The 23,015-nt window shown below is 41.9% G+C and overlaps 1 protein-coding gene and 1 pseudogene across 2 annotated transcripts; both read right to left on the bottom strand.

Annotated features, from left to right (window-relative positions):
* Positions 1-2,305: 2,305 nt before the first annotated feature.
* On the bottom strand, positions 2,306-11,944 carry e2f7 (E2F transcription factor 7). 2 transcript variants are annotated; one of them, XM_047574691.1, is made up of 13 exons: positions 11,734-11,944; positions 11,103-11,207; positions 10,446-10,745; positions 9,689-9,848; positions 9,143-9,382; positions 8,406-8,561; positions 8,182-8,325; positions 7,864-8,025; positions 7,674-7,758; positions 6,355-6,685; positions 5,711-5,891; positions 4,875-5,245; positions 2,306-3,991 (listed from the first exon to the last, which is right to left on the bottom strand). In XM_047574691.1, exons 2-13 carry the CDS (start codon positions 11,196-11,198, stop codon positions 3,833-3,835), a joined length of 2,385 nt encoding a protein of 794 aa, XP_047430647.1. In that variant the 5' UTR covers positions 11,199-11,207; positions 11,734-11,944; the 3' UTR covers positions 2,306-3,832. The 2 variants fall into 2 exon arrangements, with proteins under 2 accessions (XP_047430647.1, XP_047430648.1); XM_047574692.1 differs by having other exon boundaries at positions 11,740-11,944.
* A 2,402-nt stretch (positions 11,945-14,346) lies between these two features.
* LOC125000210 lies at positions 14,347-17,831 on the bottom strand (annotated as a pseudogene).
* Between the last annotated feature and the right edge of the window lie 5,184 nt (positions 17,832-23,015).

Genomic DNA, 23,015 nt, shown 5'->3' with positions numbered 1-23,015 from the left:
AGTAACTTCTTTGTCCTCAGGCCTCCTGAACTCTTCTTGAACTGATAGCTTCTCTACAGAAACGGGGTACTTCTTCATGCATGAATACAATATTAGTTACCAAACCTAATGTTTTTCTATCACTACGCTAAAATAAGCAAGTTCTTGTTGTAGCTTCGTGTTTAGCATGTAGTGAATAGCATCCATCAAGCTTGTTAGCACAATTGATGTGAACCTTTGGACAGTGCCAGACGAGCTTGTTCCCTTCTTTCAAATATAATGCGAAAGATGAACTAAATGCTATGCTAAGCTTAACACGCTCCATTTGTAGTTTCACATTCAGTGTGTAGTTTGCTATAATTTGCAGATTTTATTGTAACTTTAGGACAAAGCCAGGCTAGCTATTGCCCCCTTTTTACAGACATTACCTTGGCTAAGCTAAATGCTAACCTGAGAATGTTCTGGTTGTAGCTTTCATATTTAGCATGGAAACATGAGAGTATTATTGGCATTCTATTCGCTAATATTCAAGTACCTGAGAGCGCTGTCGTTTTAGTCACGAGTGACAGCGGTTTGGTGTTTAACCATAAAGCAACACGGTTCTCGGCAAAAACACACACGGCACCGTTAATGTCCTTTTTAACTGATGCTGTGTGTAGGCTAGCTGCCTTAAAGAAAGGCAGTTTTAGACAAATTCAGTTCAGTTTTCATGACAGCATCTATGGTACATATATATTATCTGATAATAGATAATTAAGAGTGGGAGGTGATGTTTTGAAGCAAATGATAGTTAATAATCCTTTTAATAAGAGTAAGTGGTAGTGGAATAGCATGGACGCTAGCGTGGATTAGCTAATAGTGGTAACTGCAGGAGAAGCAGTGGAATTGTTAGACATAATAATGCCAGTGGCAACCGTTAATACTTATATTGTGTCAAAATGTGTAAAAGGTATTTGTTTTTATGGGGACAAGGCCTCTTGAAGTCTTCAAGAACAGCTATTTTAACACAAAAAAGAATATTTCACCATTTTAGGAAATTCTGAAAGTCTAAAAATGGAACTGACATCTTTTAGAGGAAAATGAGTGGTGTATTCAAAAGTAGTTCCACTAATAACATTTAATACAGTGCTTGCATGGATATGGATGCATAATTAGTTAGATATGAGGCGAAAAACAATACTGGACTGTCAACATGGTTTTTGACAATTTTGGGCTGAGTCACGTCATGGGTCAACTTTGAACTTAACTAACACAAAAGACGTGGGCAGCTTTCTAACACATTTTAAGGTTTAAGCTATAGATACAGTGTATAGTCTGTTGTAGTTGTACTACTGGCTTCAGTTCTTATAGTGGATAACCAAACTGGTTGGAATAACATTTGTCTATGTGTGAAAGCTAATTGTCTTTTTTATTGAAGTGGCCAGAGCAGATACTAAACTATCCATCTATATAAAGTTAATTGCTCCATCTGCTGTGGTTTTCATTGTCATAAATGTGTCACAGGGGCCAAAGAGATCTATTAGCAACCCCCTCGGCTGACTTTTAGTGTTGATATAAAGTGTTGATAGCTAGATGTTCCCATCCTCCCACAGATGGTGTCACGTTTTAATTGTGACTCATTCGACCTGATCTGAACCCGAGATCCCACTTGATGTGTTAAATGTGTTCTTCAGCTGTGGGATTTCATTCACGATCAATAGGCTTAGCTTGCAGAATAGCTCACTGCATGTGTGATTTGAATTTTAACCACCTTCCTGCTTTTTCAGATTGACATGGGAATTTGTTTCTAATCATTGTTTATAATGGCGGTGGTTACCATGCTGCTGTTTCACCCTGACCATCAGATCCATCATATGTTAAAGTGCTTAATGCACAAAACAGAGCTCGCCTCTCTATAACGGGAGTCCTGTTACAGATGAAGTGTGTCATCTGACCACAGTAGCACAACTTGTTCCCATCTGCTGGGCCATTTTGAATCTGACTGAGCTGCCGGTAGCATCTGTACATTTGTAAACTGAAGCCATCTGCAAATGTGTCTACATATGGTTTGCCATCTTTGTGCATTTTTTCACAAATGAAGAATAAAACAAGTGACATATTTATTATCGTTTGGGGGGAAAAGTCAATTTAATCCGATAGGACAGAATTTTTGAGAGCACACTATATGATTAGATATTTTGAAGCTACCCCAACATCCATGGAACAGTTTTTTCAATTAATATTGTTTTATTTTAGGAGGATAGTTGATGAAATATGTTACTTTAAAGCTTTGCATATGGCAACAAAACTTCTACTGGCCAACATTAAAGAGCGCACACAGCGAAAGTAGTGTGTACATTACAACTTTAATTGAAGTCGTACAGATAAGAGTCGGTTCCAGAACTACAGAGAGCAGAGCTACAGTGGAGGAACAGCAACAGGTTTTGAGCAGATACAAGATGCAAGAAAAACAGGAAAGCAGCTTTCAACGTTCTGCACGACAAACATGGAATAGAATATGATGTAAAGACAACACATGCTGACATAATGCAATGTAAAAATGTACATTCATAACTACATATCCTCCGGTCAGAGGGGATTATCTGTACACCCTTTGGCGTGACGTAGCTAAATTCTCCTGAATGATTCCTGTACAAAGCACCGAGACGTTGGCTGGGTTAAGCCAACATGAGAGATTAGGACTACGAGGTTGCTGATGCAAAGTCTTGGACAACCTGAGAAAATCAGTTTCAAGGCAACAACACCCTCCTCCCTGCAAGGTGCCTACGAGCAAGGCACTTGACCCCAAACAGCACACTGTGGTCGCACCGGACTGAATGAATGTGGAATGGTGCTTAAAAACAAAACGTTAAATATACAGTAAGCTCAGTCTGCGTTTCCTGTGTAAAAGGAAAAGAAACTTTACAGTACACTGACATCTCCACAAAATCCAATTCTAGCACAGTCGCTAATATTCAAGTACCTGAGAGCGTTGTCGTTTTAGTCACAAGTGACAGCGCCAGGGTTTGGTGTTTAACCATAAAGCAACACAGTTCTCAGCAAAAACACACACACAGCACCATTAATGTCCTTTGTCCTGTTGAGTGAATGAATTCACTAAGAAACCAGAGAACTGTGCCTTCACATACTTAGTTGGCTGTAAACATTTAAGGCTTTAGTGATTTATTTATTTTTTTTCTCACAGTAATGTCTGAAATGAGCCAGGGGAGGATTGTCCTATTCTGTCATCTCAAATTGGTGATCAGCAGCAAACAGATTCCCTATCACACCTTGATAATGGAACTGAATCCGGGGGGGGAAATTACTTCCAAATTTAATATTCATTTGAAAATATACTTAGTGTATATATATAAAAACAATTGATGTTCCATTACAGTCCCTGTAATCAACATATATTAACTTAAATATAAATAGCAATTGGGCTATAATACACGAATGGTGGGGAATTAGGTAGCTTGATCATATCTGGGAGGGAACATTAAGGGGTGACAGTGACCCACTCCCATCACAGGAGGGCACTGCTGCATTGGCAATACTTCTTCAGTCAGTCACTCTGAAATCTCGTGTCCCATAATTTAACCATGAGGCACATGTGAACCAGTAACAATAACGACCAATAACGGAACAACTCCTTTGAAAATTTGACACTTGCTACTACAAAATGTGAGACTGGACAGCGTTAACTCTAGGCCTCAGCAAACACTCCTTGCTAAAGTGTATGTATTTTTTTTTTCTTTTACATTTAATTTAATAGTACGAAAATAAATCACTCAAGAAACCACTTTTTTTTTCCCCACTCTAGGACCAACACCTGAGTGTTAAGACAGCACGTTTGACACGAGTCTCCATCTCTTCAGATGGCTGTTGGAGGGTGGCCAATGTCCAGCCTCCTCTGTGCTGAGCCTCTTTTTCTGGGAGCCAGAGCAGCGCTGACCGCACTTCCCAGAGTTCCCGGAGTCTGGAAGAAAGCCTTGGAAGAAGACACGGGAGGTTCCTTGGGAGTATGCGGAGTCTGAAGAGAGATGGAGTAATGTAAGTTTGGAGACAATCTACAAACATGAAATTAAGCTATTTAAATAATACACAGGTTCAAATATTCGGGTTAAATATTCTTCTTTCAAACAGTAAGGTGGCCCGACTGGTGTGTTCACAGATAAAGAAAATAATTGACAGATTAAAGTTTTAATTTTAAACATATCTAAATGTAGTAGGGACAGTGAATCACCAGCCATTTTGCCCTCAGTAGATAGATAGATAGATAAATAGATAGATAGATAGATAGATAGATAGATAGATAGATAGATAGAAAAAAATGTCTAATCAACCAAAGATTTTCTGACGCCCCCTGCAGTACCTCCATGGACCACTGGGGGTCACGGATCCCCTGTTGGAAGACCTATGTACTAGATAATACTGAGATTTTATTTTATCTGTCTTATTTCTTGTTGTTTTCATTAGTGTTTTTATGTACAGCTAAGCTACTGTGACCAAGCAATTTCCCTTGTGGATCATTAAAGTCCAAGTCTAAGTCACTCTACAAATCAAAAGTCAGACTGGGTGGAGAAGAGAGGCCGTTGCAGGTTAATGTCTCATTACACCATGGACACTGACTCGTCTCTGTGTTTATAACGCTGCATTAATTCCCCGGCCAGCACCCCACCAAGCTACTCTGTTTGAGTAAAGCTATATTGGCCTTTGCGAACATTAATCCCTCTTAAATAGACTGGAGATTACTCGGCGTGGACTGCTGTGACATCGAAAAAGATGAGAAAATTAAGCAAAAACATGCCACACTTGCTCTCACGTCAAGCAGTGCTGTGGCATTTTGAAAGCACCTAATACTATGAAGATGTGCTTGTAGATCAGACAGCTGAGTCAGTGTGTTCAGCTCTTACCAGTGGTTCTGGCGTGTTAATGCTGATGCTCTGCCGCGGCCCTGGGGGAGAATGTGTCGCTCCGGCTGCTGACCCGTAGACCCTGCTCTGTTCAGGAGTGGACGGTGTCACAGTGGGCAACCTGCCGACATCAGGCGCCGCCGCCGCCACGCTGTAAGGAGCCGGCCTCACCATGAAGTGGGCTGATGGTATCAAGGCAGGCAGGTTAAAGCTCAGGTTGGCTTGAGGGTCCGATCCTTGCTGCTGCACACTGCCGGTCACCAGGGGATAGTGGGACGGCACCAGAACGTAGGGCAGGGCCAAGGTGGAAGAAAGTGCTAGACCGGCCGGTGCCTGTCCGGCTGAGAGGAGGAGGTTCAGGCCGTTTACTCCTGGAGGACACGGAGCACAGGGGGGGTGAATTTCAGTTTGCCTGGCCTAACTCCACCACAATCAGAAACAGGTTAATTTAGGGCATAAATATGTGTTCTCTAATAGACTTTCTAAATAGCCAGGGCTTTGTCTAAGCACATTAAACAGCAGTTGCGTCAGTCTTGATATTCCAACTTGCAATTGCCACACTAGTTATATTAGCGTTTCACTTAACTGTGCTTATTAAGTTCCAGTTTAATCTGCTGCACCCTAATAAATGAGGTCTACATCAGTGTTGCAAGCCATTGCGGTTCTTTTGGACTTGGACGCTCTCTTACACTCTCTTACAGCATCAAAGGTGTGTTTCTATAAAAAGCATTTATTATACACGTGACTCTGACAATCTGCTAATTCTTGCTGAGACGTTTCGGGCGTGTCCTTGTCTGCGATGTGAGGACCGTCGGAGGATCTGGACAGTACATTACCTGCGTTGTTAGGCACATAGAGGTAGTGTGCCGGCTGGGCGTGCTCTCCGCTGCCGTTGCCGCCTGCACCGTCGCCGGCAGCCTGCTCTCTGGAGAGGCCTGCTGGGCGACAGGGAGAAGTCCCGAGGTCGCCTGTGTGCGAACGCTCCGCTTCTTCCCGTTGGGGTTCAGCAGCTCTCATCTGGAAAGAAAATCAAACACTGGATGAATCCGCTGGTGGACATAGGTGAAAATGAGTCGTCGCAAAGTGTTTGTCAAAATGTAAAAAAAAGAATTAGCAGTAATGTGCCCCCTGATGAACCCTTCTAAAAACACTTAAGTTTAGACCGCCTTGTCATGAAGTTTCAATTTATAGGACACTGTAACCTGATTAAAATGATCGAATATCCTATTTAACATGTGAACACTCTTTAATTACACCGGTGATGAATTATCCCGATCAATGAGCGCATCATATTTTATAAATTCAGTTTAACCAGAATTACTAACAGGATCCTAAGTGGATTTAAAACTAAAGAGAGAAAAAACGACGGCATGCAATCAAACTAATGCACTGAACCAAATAATTCAATATTAACGGGAACAAAAGCACTATCAGTATTTCCCCGTCTATGAAATATCAAATCCATCAGACGCCACCTCACCTTGTAACATTCCTCCGACCCTGGATTTCCTTTCTTTTTCGCTACCGCCTCCTCCTCCTCCTCTTCATCCCTCCTTCTTTTCCTCCCCTCCGCAGCCTCCGACTTCTGACCTTCGGGCAGCTGGTCCGGCTTGTCGGACGCCCTGTACAGCATGACCACGGAGGGCTGGGACAGGCTGGGCAGGTAGGCCAAGCAGTGGGGAGAGGAACCGAAGACGTGCTCCGAGTGGAGGTGAGGTGCGAGGAGGGCGTGGTGGGGGGAGGATGGGTGCATGGGGCTGCTGCTGCTGCTCAGTCTGAGCTCGGTCTTCGGCGGCACGCCGGGACGGCAGCTGGGGAAAAGAAAAAAAGGTACCAGAGTTTAGTCTGGTTGGTGCACTCGGCTTGAAGTTCCCACATGGTTCCTGGACCCCTGGAAAAGGAGTTGTGTGTCTCTATGCTCTATGATGCTGATGTGCAGATTTTAAACGGGCCGCCTCCCGACCAGAACTCCTCTGCTCTTATTCGGTGGGCTACCACAGCCCCACGTGCATTTTTTCCCCCCCTGCTTCATGCGCACCCTCCTCCAGGTCCTATTATTTCACTGGCTTAGAAACACTTAACAGCTACAGCCTGGAGGGAGCTGTGGTTTGGCAGAAAGCTGCTTTACCGCATAGCGGGAAATAACACGAACTACTATATGCTCCATCTGAGGAGCCAACGCGTTCATGCGAGACGAAAACTATTCATATCAACAGCAGTTTGCTCCTAAAGCGAAACACGTCAGCCAACACTTTAGAATACGATGCAGACCAGAGGATCCAAATCAAGACTCCGTGGCATCTTGCTAACTTGACAACATGAGTAACTCTAATGTCGTACGCGTGAAAACTAATAATCTCGTGGATGTGATTGTACGACCCTCGCTGGAAAATGGCTGACTGCAGCGGCAAATGGCTTGTACTTGATTTTTAAGCAGCTCTGAGGCCGTTTAACCTTCTCACAGGCAGCTGAGGTGGATTCTCTTCATCAATAACACTGATGGTCTGCGCTGGCAGAGGTTAGCGGAATGAGCTACCGCGTGCTGTAAATTCTCTGGCGGTAAATCTGTGGCGGGTGACTGCAGATAAATCCAAAGCTAGTGGATGTGAGGGCGTTCGCAGAGTGTGTTGCCCGTGAGGGTGAGTGTGTAGTTTTATTTATTAGGTTTTGGGGGACAATTGTGCATGGAAAACTATAAACTGTTCGAGGGTTAAATCCTGTTAAGGCTACAAAGGCCAGTTTAACACGCTCACAAAGGTAGAAACAGTAGAGTTTGTGTGCGTGTGTGTTTTAACTCACTCAGTGGTATTTTCAAACTGCAGTCGACACACTGCGCTGTTGCTCACGGACCTCCTGGAAAAATCCACAGGCTGGTTTGACAGACCTACGGCGTAAGGAACGAAATGTTACTCAGAGCATTAAAAATGTTCTGATGCTCAAATCTCTGACACAGAGAACTAGGTAGCGTCAAAATAAGAGCGCCCCTTACCCAGTAGTTCACGTCGTGGGCTGCTGGGTGCAGAGCTGACCTGCCGCTGGACAGCCACAGAAGTCGGCCTGACGTTGAAGGAGGCGTGGCGCGCCATCTTCGCTCTTCTGCAGTCCTGCGTGGGCTCAGGCTGGGAGATGGATGCTACATTCAAAGGGTTTCCTACAGTTAATTATAACGAGACGGACGACAAATGTACCGATTAAAAACACATCTGGACTATTTGATCCAAGACAACTTGGAGAGAAATGACACAAGAATTTTAAACTGTGTTCAGTTTCGGGGTTAAATTATCACAGTAAAGTCTCGAAGTCTCACCAGCGCTTCCAGAGCTGCTGAATTCAACCGGGCCGAGCCACTTGAAGGCCGGCTTCCTGCCTCTCTCCTCTCTGACATGGACCTTCTTTATGAGGTTCAGGCTGGTCAGCACGTTGGCAATGTCGTACAGACGTCGTACCTTAGCTGAACACACAGGATTGGGATGTTTAGTTTGAGACCATTATAATTTCAGTAGCAAGAATGACGCTTGTTGGGTTTCTTACTTTTGTACTTGCTGTGGCTTGAGGAGTCCTGACTCTCCTCAATGAGGATCTTTGCCGCTGCGTCCAGAGTGACGGTCTGAGTCTTGGAGACCAGGAAAAGCATGACGAACTTCTGGCTCATGATGCGTAGAGATTTGTCTTTCCTGTTGATGCCGGCTGAGGAAATATACAAATGATATTTAGAACTTGTGCTGCATTCTGCATTTCAAGTCAGCAGCTTGGGGAAATTCATTCTGGGCTAAGGTGAAAATATTCTACTACAAAGGAACCATTCAGCTGACGCATTCACCGTAACCAGACACAAGCTCCACTAACCACCTCTCTGATATCAAATCATGTCACCTGGCTTCCCCTTGGTAACCTAACTCTTTGTCATGAGTGCTATTGTGCAGTCACATTGCCAAGTCAACAAACACTGTTAATGACAAGCGCTGTGAGTTTACAGAGAGGCACTATGGAAACCAGGCTTGTATCCATTCCTGTGGGCTTAAGGCTCTGTTTGGCCACAGAGTTCATCTGATGGCAGCTGCTCTTGAAATGAAACCAACACTTAATCGTGACACGTACAACATTTAACTGATGATATAACCGATGCTCCTTTCTTATAACTGTCACAATAAACTTTGGCTCCTTTATCGCTGCCGTTGAAGCGTCCGGCGGTGAAAGGCCGGCAGTAAAAGCGCTGCAAATTAAAGGACATGCTTTTATTAGTGCTAATTCTAAAGACTGTTTATTACCGTTGCCGGGGTCCCCCTCCCCTCCATCGTCGTCGCGGGCCGCTCCGGCCTCCCTGGCTTCAGTGGCCATCTCCATCTGGAGGTGATAGCCTTGCTCCCTGCCCTTCCGCTGCAGGTCCTCCAGCGTGGCCTCCAGACGCTGACGGCCGTACCAGGTGTAGCTGTTCTTGGCCATCCGGCCCACAATCATGAGCGACTCCAGCACGTTCACAATGTCGTAAATACGCCGCCGCTCCACTCCTACAGTTAAGTGGAGAGCAGAGAAATGACAATCAGTGCTCACATTTTGATTAAACTCTGAATACGCTCATGATAATTTCCTCAAAGTGCAGCTCAGCACCCTTGCAATTAGTATGTCTACATCTCCATAGCAACCCTCCCTAAGTTCCATTAAATAAAAAATCATAATCCTCATGAAACACAGCTTAGCTGCTATCATTATCTTCCCGCTCCCGTGAGGTATTTACAATAAAGACCCAGTCACAGCCTAGGCCTAATTCCAGTCATGAATATCCTCCGTGTCCAGCCTCTTTTACCCGTTCTTACCCAGATTGGTTGCCACCTCATCCAGTGAGATCCAGATGGAGCTGTGAAGTGGTGGGTAGTCTGGGTAAAGAGCTAAAAACTTCTGGCAAAGGAGACCCAGACTTTTCTGCTTCCTGCTCGGCTTCTTCTCTGAGTCGTCTTCTTCATCCACAGCTTCAAACTGGACGACAGAAAAATGAACATTAAACATGATGCTCTAATACTAATCGGACACATTTTCAAACAGACTTTGGTGCCGTTTCCCTGCATTAACGTCATTCAGGGTCACAGTCGAGCTGGTCTTCAGATGATTTATTCTCTGTTTATACCTAAAACTATTAACAAAACATCTGTAATGGAGTATATTTTAGAGGGGGGCATATCTGTCTTTTCTTTTTATATTGTCTGAAAGCCAGGGTAAAGTAATAACAACTGCAAAAGCCTGTTAATTTATTTTAATTCTGCTATATTATACACAACATGGCTTTATTTTTTGCCATAACCAGGCCATTGTATTTGTGTTTATAAAAATCACTTCCTTGAAACAGCTGCTGATGTGAGTAAACTGGGGCAAAACAGTGTTCACCCCAGACTTAATACAGTCTGGGTTCCTTCCTTCCTTAATGAAACCAAGAAACAATAACTGCAGTGTAACCCCTTTCTCCCCGCCACACTGAACTAAATGAAAAACTCGAAGAACTACTACGGCTACTTTTTGAAGCCTGTGTAAATGTGCAAAGATTATGTATTGGCGGGTAACATTTCCCATTTCACCTACCTGACAAGAATCATCCACTTCCGCCTCCTCCACCACCACAGCGCTGGGGCTTGTCGGCTGCTCTTTGTCGTTCTCCATCGGTCTAAAAAGCACCTTTTTCATCTCTCTGTCCCGGATGTCGGGGCTAGCCGCGCTGATCAGCATCTTCAGGTTGGATGTTGGCGTCCAGGGCTCGGCCGGAGTTGTGTGTTTGATGGGGGTGATGTGGGCCAGGTCGGGTCTGTTAATTAACACGGCCGGGATGTTGGACTCTGCAGCTTTCAGAGGCGTGGTTCTTCTCCTCTCTGTGTATATATTTTCCTGTGATAGAAACAGTTTATTTGTTAGTGAGATCTGTAGTCGTGTTCTAAACGTTTAATTAAGGTCTCTGACATTTACATGTACCATTTTTGGAGTAAAACATTAAAAAGCAACATCCGGTAATCCTGTTTGATCTTCATCCTTGATTAAATGAATGGATTTAATCACTGTAAATGAGTTTGCTATGAATCAAAATGTCAAAGTGTTCTGTTTAGTACGTCTGATGTTGTCTAGAGCACAGTCAGACCTAAGACATACATTTTAAACAAGAAATGAAGATCTGAACATCTGTCTGATTAGCCAGATACTGCAGCTCCCCACACCTCAAGACCAAACAGCAGTGCACTTTAACCCTACCTTTTGTTCACTTTGGCCCCCATCCTCCCCTGGCTCCACCGTGAAACTTCTCCTGGGACTGGAGAGGTCTTTCAGTGCGAGACATTCAACTTCCATTTGGGAGAACTGTAGTTAAAAGAAAATACACACGTAAAAAATCAGACATTGATCATCAGACTAACACCCCTGCGGGACGAATAGTGTCGTTAAAAACATTAGTGAGTACACATAACCCAGTCTGGGGGTCATCTGGATTTGGCGCAAAGAACATGAGCTAACTAGCCTTTAGCAAGTTAGCTTCGCTCCAGTCCCTCCTCCCTCCAACTCCATACTTTATTAAATGCTATCATAACGTTTCCTGATGTACTAAGCTCAGAGCTAAAGGGGCTATTACATGTTGTCAATAAATAATTTTAATTTAAAGATGTAAGACGTGTCCTTATCGTTCTTACCCTAGTCAAGGGTAAATTCACGCATATTAGTCATAAAATACGCACATTTAACAGTAGCTCAGGCCACGACCGAAGACACATGATATTACTACTATTTATTTACAATCCGTTAGGCTAATATAACTTTAATTAGCTTCTTAGCTCAGCTGAGCAGCATATCATTACAGAAAGCAGGAAGCCACTGGAGGGAAAGCACATACCTTCACCTTTCTTAGCCAATGAATGAATGAATGAATAAATGAATGAAATATCCCAACGCGTCGTCTCCTTGTACCGTCCTTCCAGATTTGTCGCCGCGTGCAGTTTCTTCAACCCAACATAGCGGATTATTTCCCTCTTCAAATAGGCGGACAGTTCTCCTCAGTCTACCCCCAGATTCCTGTCCGATGAGCGGAGCGGACTGCTGCCTACTGTCCCAGAGACATTCGCGCATCACCCGCTCAAGCTTGTTTTCTGGCGCTCTCGAGCAGCTGGGTCGCTCCAGCCAATCAGCGGCCCTGAGGTTGACTGCGTCACGCGACTCCAGCTAATCATCGCTGTCGCTCGCCTTAGCGTCAGCGATTGGGCGGAAGGCCACGCCCACGACTCCGTAGTAGTGTTGGCGGGGCAACCGGCGCGCTCTGTCCAGGCGCGAGGGAGAGGGGGAGTGAAAATAAGGAGGGCTCACTCTGACCTATTTTTGAGTACAGGACCACAAATCTGGGCGGGGAAAGTTGTGACTTATTTTAAACAGTTGTTTATTTGCCAAAAAAAAAAAATCACGACAGAATATTTTACACTGTTCAAGTTGGGTATATTGAGAATGCCACGCCAAACTGGGATGGAGAAATTTCCATTCAAAGTAACTTACGTTTTTTTCCCCATAATGTAGAAATTAATTGACGCAAAATTTCGCAATCGCAGCAAGTCGTGTTTCTTTCTTTAAACGACTTAAAATGATTGGAAGAATTTTAAGAGGGGACTCGGTGTGAGTTTTAAAACGCGTGATTGGTTGCCTTCATAGATGATCTCTGACTTCCAGCTGTGCGCTTTGGCTAGTACCAGCTTGTCCCCTCACTCTTCTACGCTGACGCCGCGGTGAAGCAGAGAAGCCCTTCGCCTAGATACCCGCTATTAATACCTGATCATGACACCTAGGCCCTTTGTCTCTGCGGATGGCTGTAATTAGCTCTGCGGCTGAGGCAGCAGACGGATGGGATGGAGGAGGAAGAGGAGGTGGGGGGAGACGTTTGGCGCCGCGAGTACCTGCTTCACAGCGCGAAAAGTTATCGTGGGAGGGAGGGCTCACTTTTTAGCAGGCGGTGTCCCGCCCTGTATGCAAACAGTTTGTGAGAGGACTTGCCCCTAGCGCTTGCACAATAGCCCCCAATACACAAAATCTGCCGCCAAACCTGTTTAAAATCTGAGCCCAGGCAGAAGGAAGGGAGTAAACAATACTTTGGTTAAGTTTATCACAGGTTTTGTTTAAGAATGGCTCTGTGGTAATCCAGTCAAAACTGAATTACCACCTTCTCTGTAGTTAATGTTATGTAATTGTTTTGTAAGCAGTTTTTATTTGCAAACGTGCATCTGTTGCACAGGACGCTTGTGAAACGTCGATTAAGGCTGAATATCTTGGAGTATTATTACATTGGCGAGAGGGAGATGGGAGTGCATGTTTTCTTGTAACTTTTGTTTCATCTTGTCCTTCTTGCTTTCATTCTTGATTTTCTGCTTTTGAGTTTAAGTCGTGTTCTTCTCATCACCACTGCCCACACAAATGACATCCTTGGTTTGAGAATGAATCCACTTTGGGCTCCAAGGTAACCACATCAAGTGTTAACTGATTGGCTTTGATCAGAGTAATGGAGTTAGCACCAGAGGCCCTTTGTTAGCGGCATCTGCTTTGCAATTTAAATATTTTTGAAAACTCTTCCTGGTGTAATGTTAGACAGGCCAAGACAACCACAGCTAGTTGCAGTTTTCTTATAGCTGACAAAAACTAAGAAACTAACTGTCTGATGGGAAAAAAAAAAAAAAAAACATGCTATAGATATACAGACATTAATTCTCGCATTAATTTGTTTCTTAAAAACATACGTGGACACATAATGGATTGTGACGGAGCCTGTTAAACATTTACTGGGGTAAATGTTTAACAGGCTCCGTCACAGACACTCACGCAACCCAAATGCTGCTCATACTACGTGCAGGTTGCATGTCATTTTCAGCGGGATGCAGCGATGTCATGTGAGCTGACGCACGACACCATCATCACACTATCATCACGGTGTGATGCATGCGACATGCTACGCTAACTTAACAAAGATTAGCTTAACAATGACTCACACACAACGTAGCTGGTCAAACTAAGCCTTTTAGGCCCTCTCAGTGTAAACACAACTTCAGCTTCAACCTTGCAAAACATGACTAGTGCAAACAAACAGAAAATCCCGCCGATCTACTAAATTTGTGACTTCAGGCAGCATGCTGTACGTTAATGATAATGCAAAATAATGAAAAATTGATATTATAGAGAAATGTTACACAATAGAGCAGGAATAAATACATAAACGGAACATTGAATCAATCAGTAACAGCAAGAGTGTTCGTTTCTAGCAGTTTCCATACACTGTAATTTCACTCAGATGGTAGCCCACACATCATAATCAAATCAGAACTGAACAGCATTACATACTGTATGTCTAAGTAATTTGTGCCACAACAATACCATACATGCATGACAATGTGGCGTGCGACTACGTGTACTTTTTAGATCTATTGTTAACTGACTCAAACTTCACTCAAATTATGTGCAGATTATTTGCGTTTAATTGATTTATTGTTTATTGCTCAAATTAATCTCCCAACATATAGGAACAAAACAAATATAGGAATAAAAAAATAGAACAATCTTGATCCAGAAATAAATTGTTTGTTAGAGAGCAAAAGTGCTTCTTCACAAATTATATAGAGCAAAATTAACATCAAAGTTTCTTTTTTAACATGTTTTATATAATCAACAAAAATATAATGAACCTTCTACAATTGTTCATTTAAAAATAGTTGATTAGAGGTCATTTTTATGATTATTGATTATTATTATATGATTATATATACTGTTATACTTGTACTGTATTTGATTTCTCTTTCCAAACCATTCCACAGACTGACTCCACAAACTGATATGCGCATGCTTTTAAGAGCTGTACATAGCCCATTTCTCCATTTTGCAACAATTTTGAATGTTTTCAGGAAGCATGTTGTTTTTTCACATTAAATAATACTAATGTGACTTTAACCAAGTCCATAAATTTTGAAGTCTGTGATTTAACAAAGAGAGGATTAGTGTGACCGAGATACCCAGCATGATTTGTTATCCTTTCCGTCCTTTTTTTTGTAATGCACCTGTCCTTTGTAAATTTCCCCTGCATGTGTTCCCCCATATTTAAACACAGTAGATCAAGTATGGTAAGATTAGTGTACAGTAATGTTGTTTGATTCAGGATATGTCTGCACTTACTCAGGATTCCAGTATTTTTTGCAGTCTTAGAAATACTTAAAGCCTTCCAGAGTAAAAAAAATAAATTTAAAACTCCAAAACTTTTCATATACTCTCTCTATTGCTAAAGGAGAAACAACAGAGGTTGAAGGTTTGGTTGAATGTATAAGATAAAATCACAATGTGATAACAAACCATCACTACCTAAAAAGTGACTTACTGTAATGTGCTTACATTATCTATCTCTATACTCTATACCTGAACGTGTTGCAATAGTATTGGTTAATTGTCATTCAGGTAGTCTTCTCCATAGTCAATGATTTTCTTCAGTGCGCTCAGTATCAGTGAATCTATGTCGGCATTTGTATCGATTTCTGAGTGGTAGTTCTTCACTGGAAAGATGCAGTTCATTGGGATACCCAGCACCACACTCACTTGTTCCATCTGTGTGTGAACAAAATGTGATTCAAGAAAAATGTTAGATTTTTGTGCCACAATAAAGACATTACTAAATAAGTGAATTCATTACAAGCTGATGAAAAAACACTTCAAACATACGTGATTCTTCAGCTGCTTGCTCTTATAGACATTCTTTATATCTTCCTTCACTTCAGGATAGGCTTCATCGATTTTGGTGAGAATAGCGATCTGGGGAATCCCTGAGAGAACAGAGTAGAAACCACAGCTGACAGTTAATGTTAGTTTCCTGCTATCTGAAATAAGAGACTGTGAAACAATTACAGCTCTTTAAAAAACTACACATTCTCTCACCTTTGTCACTGGCTGCTTCTCTGATGTCCCTCATCTTTGATACAGACTCTGGATCTATTATGGTCAGAGTGCTGGCAGGAATAACACAAACCAAAACATGAACCTTGTCATTTTGGTCTGAATCTCAGTTGTAGTCATGATCACTTTCAGCCAAGGATGAGCTGGTATTGAACTAGAAAAAAGAAAAGAATTTTTAGCATGTAAACGGTTATATTATTTTCTACACAAGTAAAAACCTTCTGTGAAAAGTGATTTTCTTAATATCTGATAATGGTCACATACTGTAGTTATTGTACCTTGTAACCTTCTTTCACGTGTCCCATAATGGCCAGTTTGACGTCTTCCACTCTAACTCCTCTGGTAGAGCTCTTCTCGAGACCCATGGTGTCACTGAAGACTAAGGGGTAAAAGGTCCCCGGTCGATCTTTCTGGATTTTATAGCATCTATACTGCAAATTTAAAAGAAGTTATTGTGACAACAGTACCATGTGTCAATGGCCCCAAATAGTTTAGCTGCTCTGTGATTTTCACACTAATTGTATTACTACTATTTGTTACTGAATTCTGGAGATTCGTATTTTCATAAAACCTTTTAACAGTGGGCCAGAAAATCAATCCTTCCCTGTATCATTCTAAATTGATTAGTACAAACAAAAACGTTGTCATACTCTTTTAGTGAAGCTGACGGCACAGTTTGTTTCCGCCAAAGCTCGAGCTGCAATTCTGCCTTTTAGGACACTGTCCACAGTGTTGATGAAGCTGGACTTCCCAGCACCTGGTGGTCCATGAAGCAGAATTCTGAGATGTTGGACGTCTTTATGAGGCTGATAGTCTCTCACCCACTGAAGATTACTCTCTCTCTGACTGTTAAATTAGAAGATTAAATTATGATCTATTTTGCACTTAAAGCCTAAAAATCCACATATGCACATTTTTACTTTACTTTTAATGATATTACACTGCAGTTAGTGACAAACTGTGACTAAGGAGTCTTATCATCAACTGCAAGAAAAAGATGACACGCATTCCTTCACACAGAGAAACTCACGCACACATTAGCTGAATTTGTATTTTCTAGCATTTCAGACTTTCTATCTGTTTTAGTGCTTCATACACATTATTCAAGAAAATGAACAGACTAACCCCTATGTTAATGACACCCTCATTGTTCTTTGGCACGAACTGATTATCTTGTTGATAGTAATGTAGTCTCACTTAGCACGACCCACTAAAAAAGGCTGTAAACCTGAGCAGCCCGTCTCCTTGTTATCACTCTCAAATTTGCAATATAAAATAGACTAGACTAGTCTAGCCTGGAAAGCCTATTTTGTGACAAAAGCTACTGAGCAATGGTGAGGCTTCACACCCTCAACACTCACCCCCAAGATATGTTCCTCCATTCTTGCCCCAAAACTGCCAAGCCAAGTCAACAAGATGTTATTTATATGTAACATTTTATAAGTCATATTTGAAAGCATTCATTGTATTTAATTCATATCTATATCACTTTAACATTTCTCTATAATATTCAAAATATCTTACGAGGAGAAGGTGTTTGGTCGCCTTGAACTTTAGAATGTTCCTGTCCCATAGCTGTGAGATATTTCCACAACCTGTGAACACCAAACACATTGTTGTAATATGAAAACGTTTATCATATTACACAGGATGAACTTTTTAAGTTATGTTATTGCTGTAAGCCAAACCAAATGTCACAAAAGTTTTAAAACTTACTTAATATAAAACAGTTTGCTAGTTAGGACTAAATAACTAACGCATGAAACATTTAAAAACACTTCTGCTTTCTGTTATTCAATAGAATACATGATAAAAGATGTCATAATATACTAAAATACTCGAACCTTTTAGAGAAAATCAAAATGGACAGTTACTGGATGAAAAAACGTCGTGTCACGTCTTCATGGCAAATTGTACAACCAATTTTTCAGTATAGCTATAAAAAGGACTTACTTCCGCTGTTGGGGAGAAGTGAACGTTCAACTAAACGTGATCTTAAAATCAAGAAATTAAGTCTTTTAGGCTGAATTCCAAGTTTCTTCAACAAATTAAATTAGTAAGATGGAAGAAGTGCACCATAGTTTGATTTAAACATATTAAAGGACCTAATCAACCTAAATAAAAAATCTTAAAATAGCGAAGTAAAAACACAAGCTTAGTATACCTCAGAGTTCCCAGTAATGCTGTGAAGCTGTTGATGACTGATTGGTGTTGCCTCTACTGATAAACTGTGGGTGAGATCTGGCAATTATATATGTCTCATCATCCTTTTAGTTTCTTTTTGGTTATGTCATTCCAAAGCCCTATCTGATGGCAGCTACTCAAGTTTATCAATTTTCTAATTTAGTGTACTTTTTTTTTCCCTGAAAGCGAATTCTTGATAAAATATTTTAATAGCCATGACTTTATAATTGAGTAATGTGGAAAATTTCACATAACTGAGAAAGAACAGTACAGTACACAGCTCACATCTTTAAGTGAAAGACAAAAAATCTTAAACAGGATTGGGTCGTAGTTCAGAGACTACATACCATTAATTATCTAAAGATCTCAGGACAAGTTGTTTTTTGTGATAAACCAGACAGCAGTAGGAAGGACTTGAAAAGTTGCATTCTCTTTGCAGTATGCACATTTTATATAAGAGGCTTGATTCTCACGGTACACTGCCTGGAAAAAAAAAAAAAAAGTCACGTAGGACTATCTTTAGCTTTGATTACAGCAGTGGCATGGTGTTCACATTGCCAGTAGTCCCAGGTCTGCCTCCCGCTGTGAGAGCTGCATACCTGTTTTTTCGTCCCTGTCATACGTCATCGCGTAAACAATGTCATCATTACACATTTAAGTGCGGCGAATCTCCTCTTCTCCGCGGATGCAGTGCAGCTTGTGGATCTCACAGTCTTGCCAGTGTGCTGGTTTTTCGTGAAAGAGACTTAACAGAAATTAGTCAAGCAAGATTTTAATGGGTTCTACCCATAGAATTTGACATTTAAACCTCGCCTTCCCACCTGCCTTCCCTCCCTCAACTTTTTTTTAAATGCATTTTAGAATTTTTCCACTAAGATCTTGTATTGATGATAGTAGGGTCTGACCACGGCATGAAGCCTTCCCCAACACATCTCAAACATTCTCAATGGGGTTAAGGTCTGGACTCTCTAGTGACCACTCCATGTGTAAAAATGATGTCTCATGCTCCTTGAGCTTGATGAATCCTGGCATTGTCATCTTGGAATATGGCCGTGCCATCAGGGAAGAAAAAATCCATTAATGGAAAAACCTGTTGCTGAACCTAGACCTGAGCAACTGCAGCAACCCCAGATCATAGCACTGCTCTCACAGGCTGGTACACTAGACACTAGGCATGATGGCAACACTTTATCTGCCTCTCTTCTTACCCTGATGCACCCATGATGATAATAATAATAACAATAATAAAATTTCATTTAAAAACATTAGTAGTCTGTGGGACCTTCAAGTGGTCTGGGAGGGCGTTCCACAGCTTTGGAGCAGCAGACAAAAAGACTTGATCACCCATGCTCCAGAGCTTGGTTCTGGGGTTTTAGAGGCTGTTTGAAGTTACAGAACAGAGGGTTTATAAGGGGGTCTAGAGCGGGTGAGGAGTTCCTGCATATAATGGTTGGTATGTCCGTATGCATTGGTGGGTGAGGAGGAAGACCTTACGTTCAATTCTGAATGTAACGAGGGAAGAGTTTTCAGGATGGGGGCTGGCAGCACTGTTCTGGATGTATTGAAGTCTTTGGATGTTTTTGCCAGAGATCCCAATGAGGATGCTCCTACATCTGCTTGGGAAACAAATCCTGGTTCTGTAAGTGTTTCAAATCAAAAAAGAAAGTTTTTCTGTAGCACTTGAATGTCTTTTTATCTTGACAAGCCATATCCTGTAAGGCCTGGCATGTAAACTCCCTTTTGACATTTTGACCTTTTTTTGCATTTATAAAAGGTGGCTTGACCTCTCCAGAGTGTACCCCGCCTCTTGCCCAATGACAGCTGGGATAGGCTTCAACAGTCCTAGTGAGGATAAGCAGTAGTAGAAAATGAGATGAAAAAACTCTGAAATGTCATTTGGACGGACAGAATAGATTCTACAAAATAATGTCAATTAATAAATATATATATATCAAGCAACACAATTAGAATTTTTGGTAGTCTGCAAATATAACTCAAAACAATGAAAACAGATTTTGACAAAGTAATATCAATTAATTGAAAATATTTAAATAAAATAAGTGATTGCATAAATATTTCCTTTAAAGTGACTGACATTGTCTGCAGTATACAAACACTTGTTTTTAAAGTCCAGTCACTTTTAGACAGTCATTCCAGTTGATCAGCATTCCTGTCGACAACTATACCATGAAGACAAAAAAAAAAAAAAAAACACTCCAAGCAACTCCCAGAAAAATCCATCATGAAGAAATTACTATTTTGAAGCTTTTCAGCTTCTAAATGTTTTGATTCTTTCAGAGACTCTGTGTACAGTAATTTGCACCAGTTCTTCACCAATCAAATCTTTTTGAGATTCATTTGATTCATTATCTTATCACCTCGTTTCTTTGGATGGCACTACCTTGGCCTCCTGTACGACTGTGAAAAACCCTGGTGTTATATTTGTCTCGGATATGTTCTTTAATTCTCACATAAAGCAGGTGACCAGGACTGCTTTCTTTCACCTGCGTAATATTGCCAAAATTGCCTACATATATGCCTACATATAAGGGTCTACAATAACTGTTCTTACGATGTCAGACTCACATTATGCTTTGTTGCTTGCTTCTAGGCTTTGGGTTCTGATATATATGAATTTCATACGCACATAGTGAATGTTCCAAATGTTTTCAAAAATGTTGCACACACAACCTGAACCTGCCGGAGAAATAGCAATGTGTCTGGGGGAACACGTTCATGTGACCGCTGGAAGAAGGCCCAGGTTACAAATATAGTTTAGATTGCATCCATACTCCCATTTTTATACAGGGTTTTTACATTCCAAGATACCTTAGGGGTGGATTTTTGGGGTATTAAGGGGTTGGGTATGGCCTTGAGCCTGTTGTGTGACACTGTGGAAAAACAGGGAGTATGTAACTCTTGCTATCTCACCATATAAGAAGTTGTTTTCCACTTTGCTGCAGCTTGCTCACAGATTAGGATATATCACACTGATATTTCACACGTTGGAAATCAGCTAAGGCCGGTTTCAGCTACAGATGGAAATCTACTGATTCATGAAAGGCAGCACTTCTCCCTTTGTCTACGGGCAGAGCCTAGTTAGAAGAAAATCACTGTGCATGTTTTGACCTACCCTTAAGGTGGTTAGGCTGAAGTCTCAGCGCTGAATCAATACCTTTGCTCTGTGTGCCAAATAAATAACCTAAACGTGAGAAATTGTTACATGACAATGTTTTTACCTCCCACAGAGGGGCCCTCTCCCTCCCACATCTCGGTGCCTCAGCCCATCTCACTATTATGCTAATGCCAGCATAAAGTAACCCAACCAGATAGGAAACAGGTGGAGTGTGGCCAGAAGGCACTTCAAGACTGTTTCTCCACTACAGACTGGGACATGTTTAAACAGGCTGCCACCTACAGCTCCACCACTGACCTGCAGGACATCCTTGTTTGCTGAATTAAATCCGAGACAGACAGGTCTTGCAATTAAACATGGTCCAAGGTCCAAGGCCTTTACACGGCCCCTTTTATCAGGGAAAACCTCTATAATGATCACCACATCTCCAGCGACTAGATTCCTCTTCCTTTAGTTCCACTTCTGTCTCTCTTGCAGCAACGGTACCCAGCCCTTCCAAAATAGATCAGGAATGTATTGACCCTGTGGCCATCATCGTCTCGCCTACATGTCCGAGGGCTCAAAAAGTTCAGATGGAAAAGCTGTTTTTTTTCCTTTAACAAAAGCAGATGATTTGGCATGAGAGGCTCCAAATCATTTGGATTGTCAGAGAGCTTGGTGATTGGTCTATCATTAAGAATAGCCTCTATTTCACACATAATTGTGTGGAGTCCATCATCATCCAATATTTGCTGATGCAAGACTGAACTGAGCTTTACCATCCGTATCATATGTTCCCAAATGTCACCGTGGTGAGATCCAGCAGGTGGATTAAAACTCCATTCAACCTCGGATGGAATAAGAGCTCCTTGAATCTTCTCTTCTATTTTGTAGTTCCCTTTTAGCACCAACAAAATTGGTTCCATTGTCTGACCTGATATGAGTGACCTGTCCTCTCCTCCTGATGAACTGCTCCACTTGCCAAGCATGTAAATATCACTCCTTAGCGTTTGCAAGTTTTTCTGCATTTCCTTATTTCCACAGAATTATAAAAGTAAGTGAATTGGAAAAAAAAGTGTATACAAGGAGGGAAAATAATGTACAACGTGTAATCTGTCACATGCAGTTGAGGAGTTGAACAGGCGTATGGCTTGAGGCAGAAAAGATTTGCTGTAGCGTCCTTTGAGACAATGGAGTTGTCTGAGTCTCTTGGAGAACAATCCCCGTTGTCTGTCTATCATCTGGTGAAGAGGGTGGTCAGGGTTATCCATGGTTGATAACAGTTTAAGTGTCCTCCTCTCCACCACCACCTCAAAAGTTTCCTGTGTGCAGCCAATGACAGAGCCAGACTTCCTGATCAGTTTATACAGTCTGTTGGCATCATTGGCTGCAATGCTCAGGGAAGTGGCATTCTAGGAAACCCTGTGAACTAGTGATGGGCATTCCGGCTCTTTTTAGAGAGCTGATTCTTTTGGCTCAGCTCATTAAAAAGAGCTGGCTCTTTCGACTCCCAAGTGGCTCCTCAGATTTTTTTGTTTATTAAATGAATTCATTACCAAAAATAATATCCACCCGGTAACACAATCTTGTTTGAGCTTCAGCTCAGGCATGCCCATCTGGCGTTGGGTAGATTTGAGCTTCTCTGTGGCTGTTGTGCTCCTGTGGAAGAATTTCACTATTGCCTTCACTTTGTCCACAGTGGGCTTCATCACTTTCAGAACATCTCTTACAAACAGATTAATTGAGTGTGCAAGACCTCGGCTAAAGTCTCAGATGTGTGTCTGTCACTGAACTCAAAGCAATCCAGCAGACAAGGGCCATTTCGTAGTTTTCAACAAAGTGGCATGTAACTGACATGTAGGATGTGGTGGTTCGGGATGTCCAGCAGTCAATTGTTAGATTAACAGCTGTGG

Source organism: Mugil cephalus, chromosome 22 (assembly GCF_022458985.1).
Source record: "Mugil cephalus isolate CIBA_MC_2020 chromosome 22, CIBA_Mcephalus_1.1, whole genome shotgun sequence".
Lineage (NCBI taxonomy): Eukaryota > Metazoa > Chordata > Actinopteri > Mugiliformes > Mugilidae > Mugil > Mugil cephalus.
This window is presented reverse-complemented; position numbering and strand designations above follow the sequence as displayed.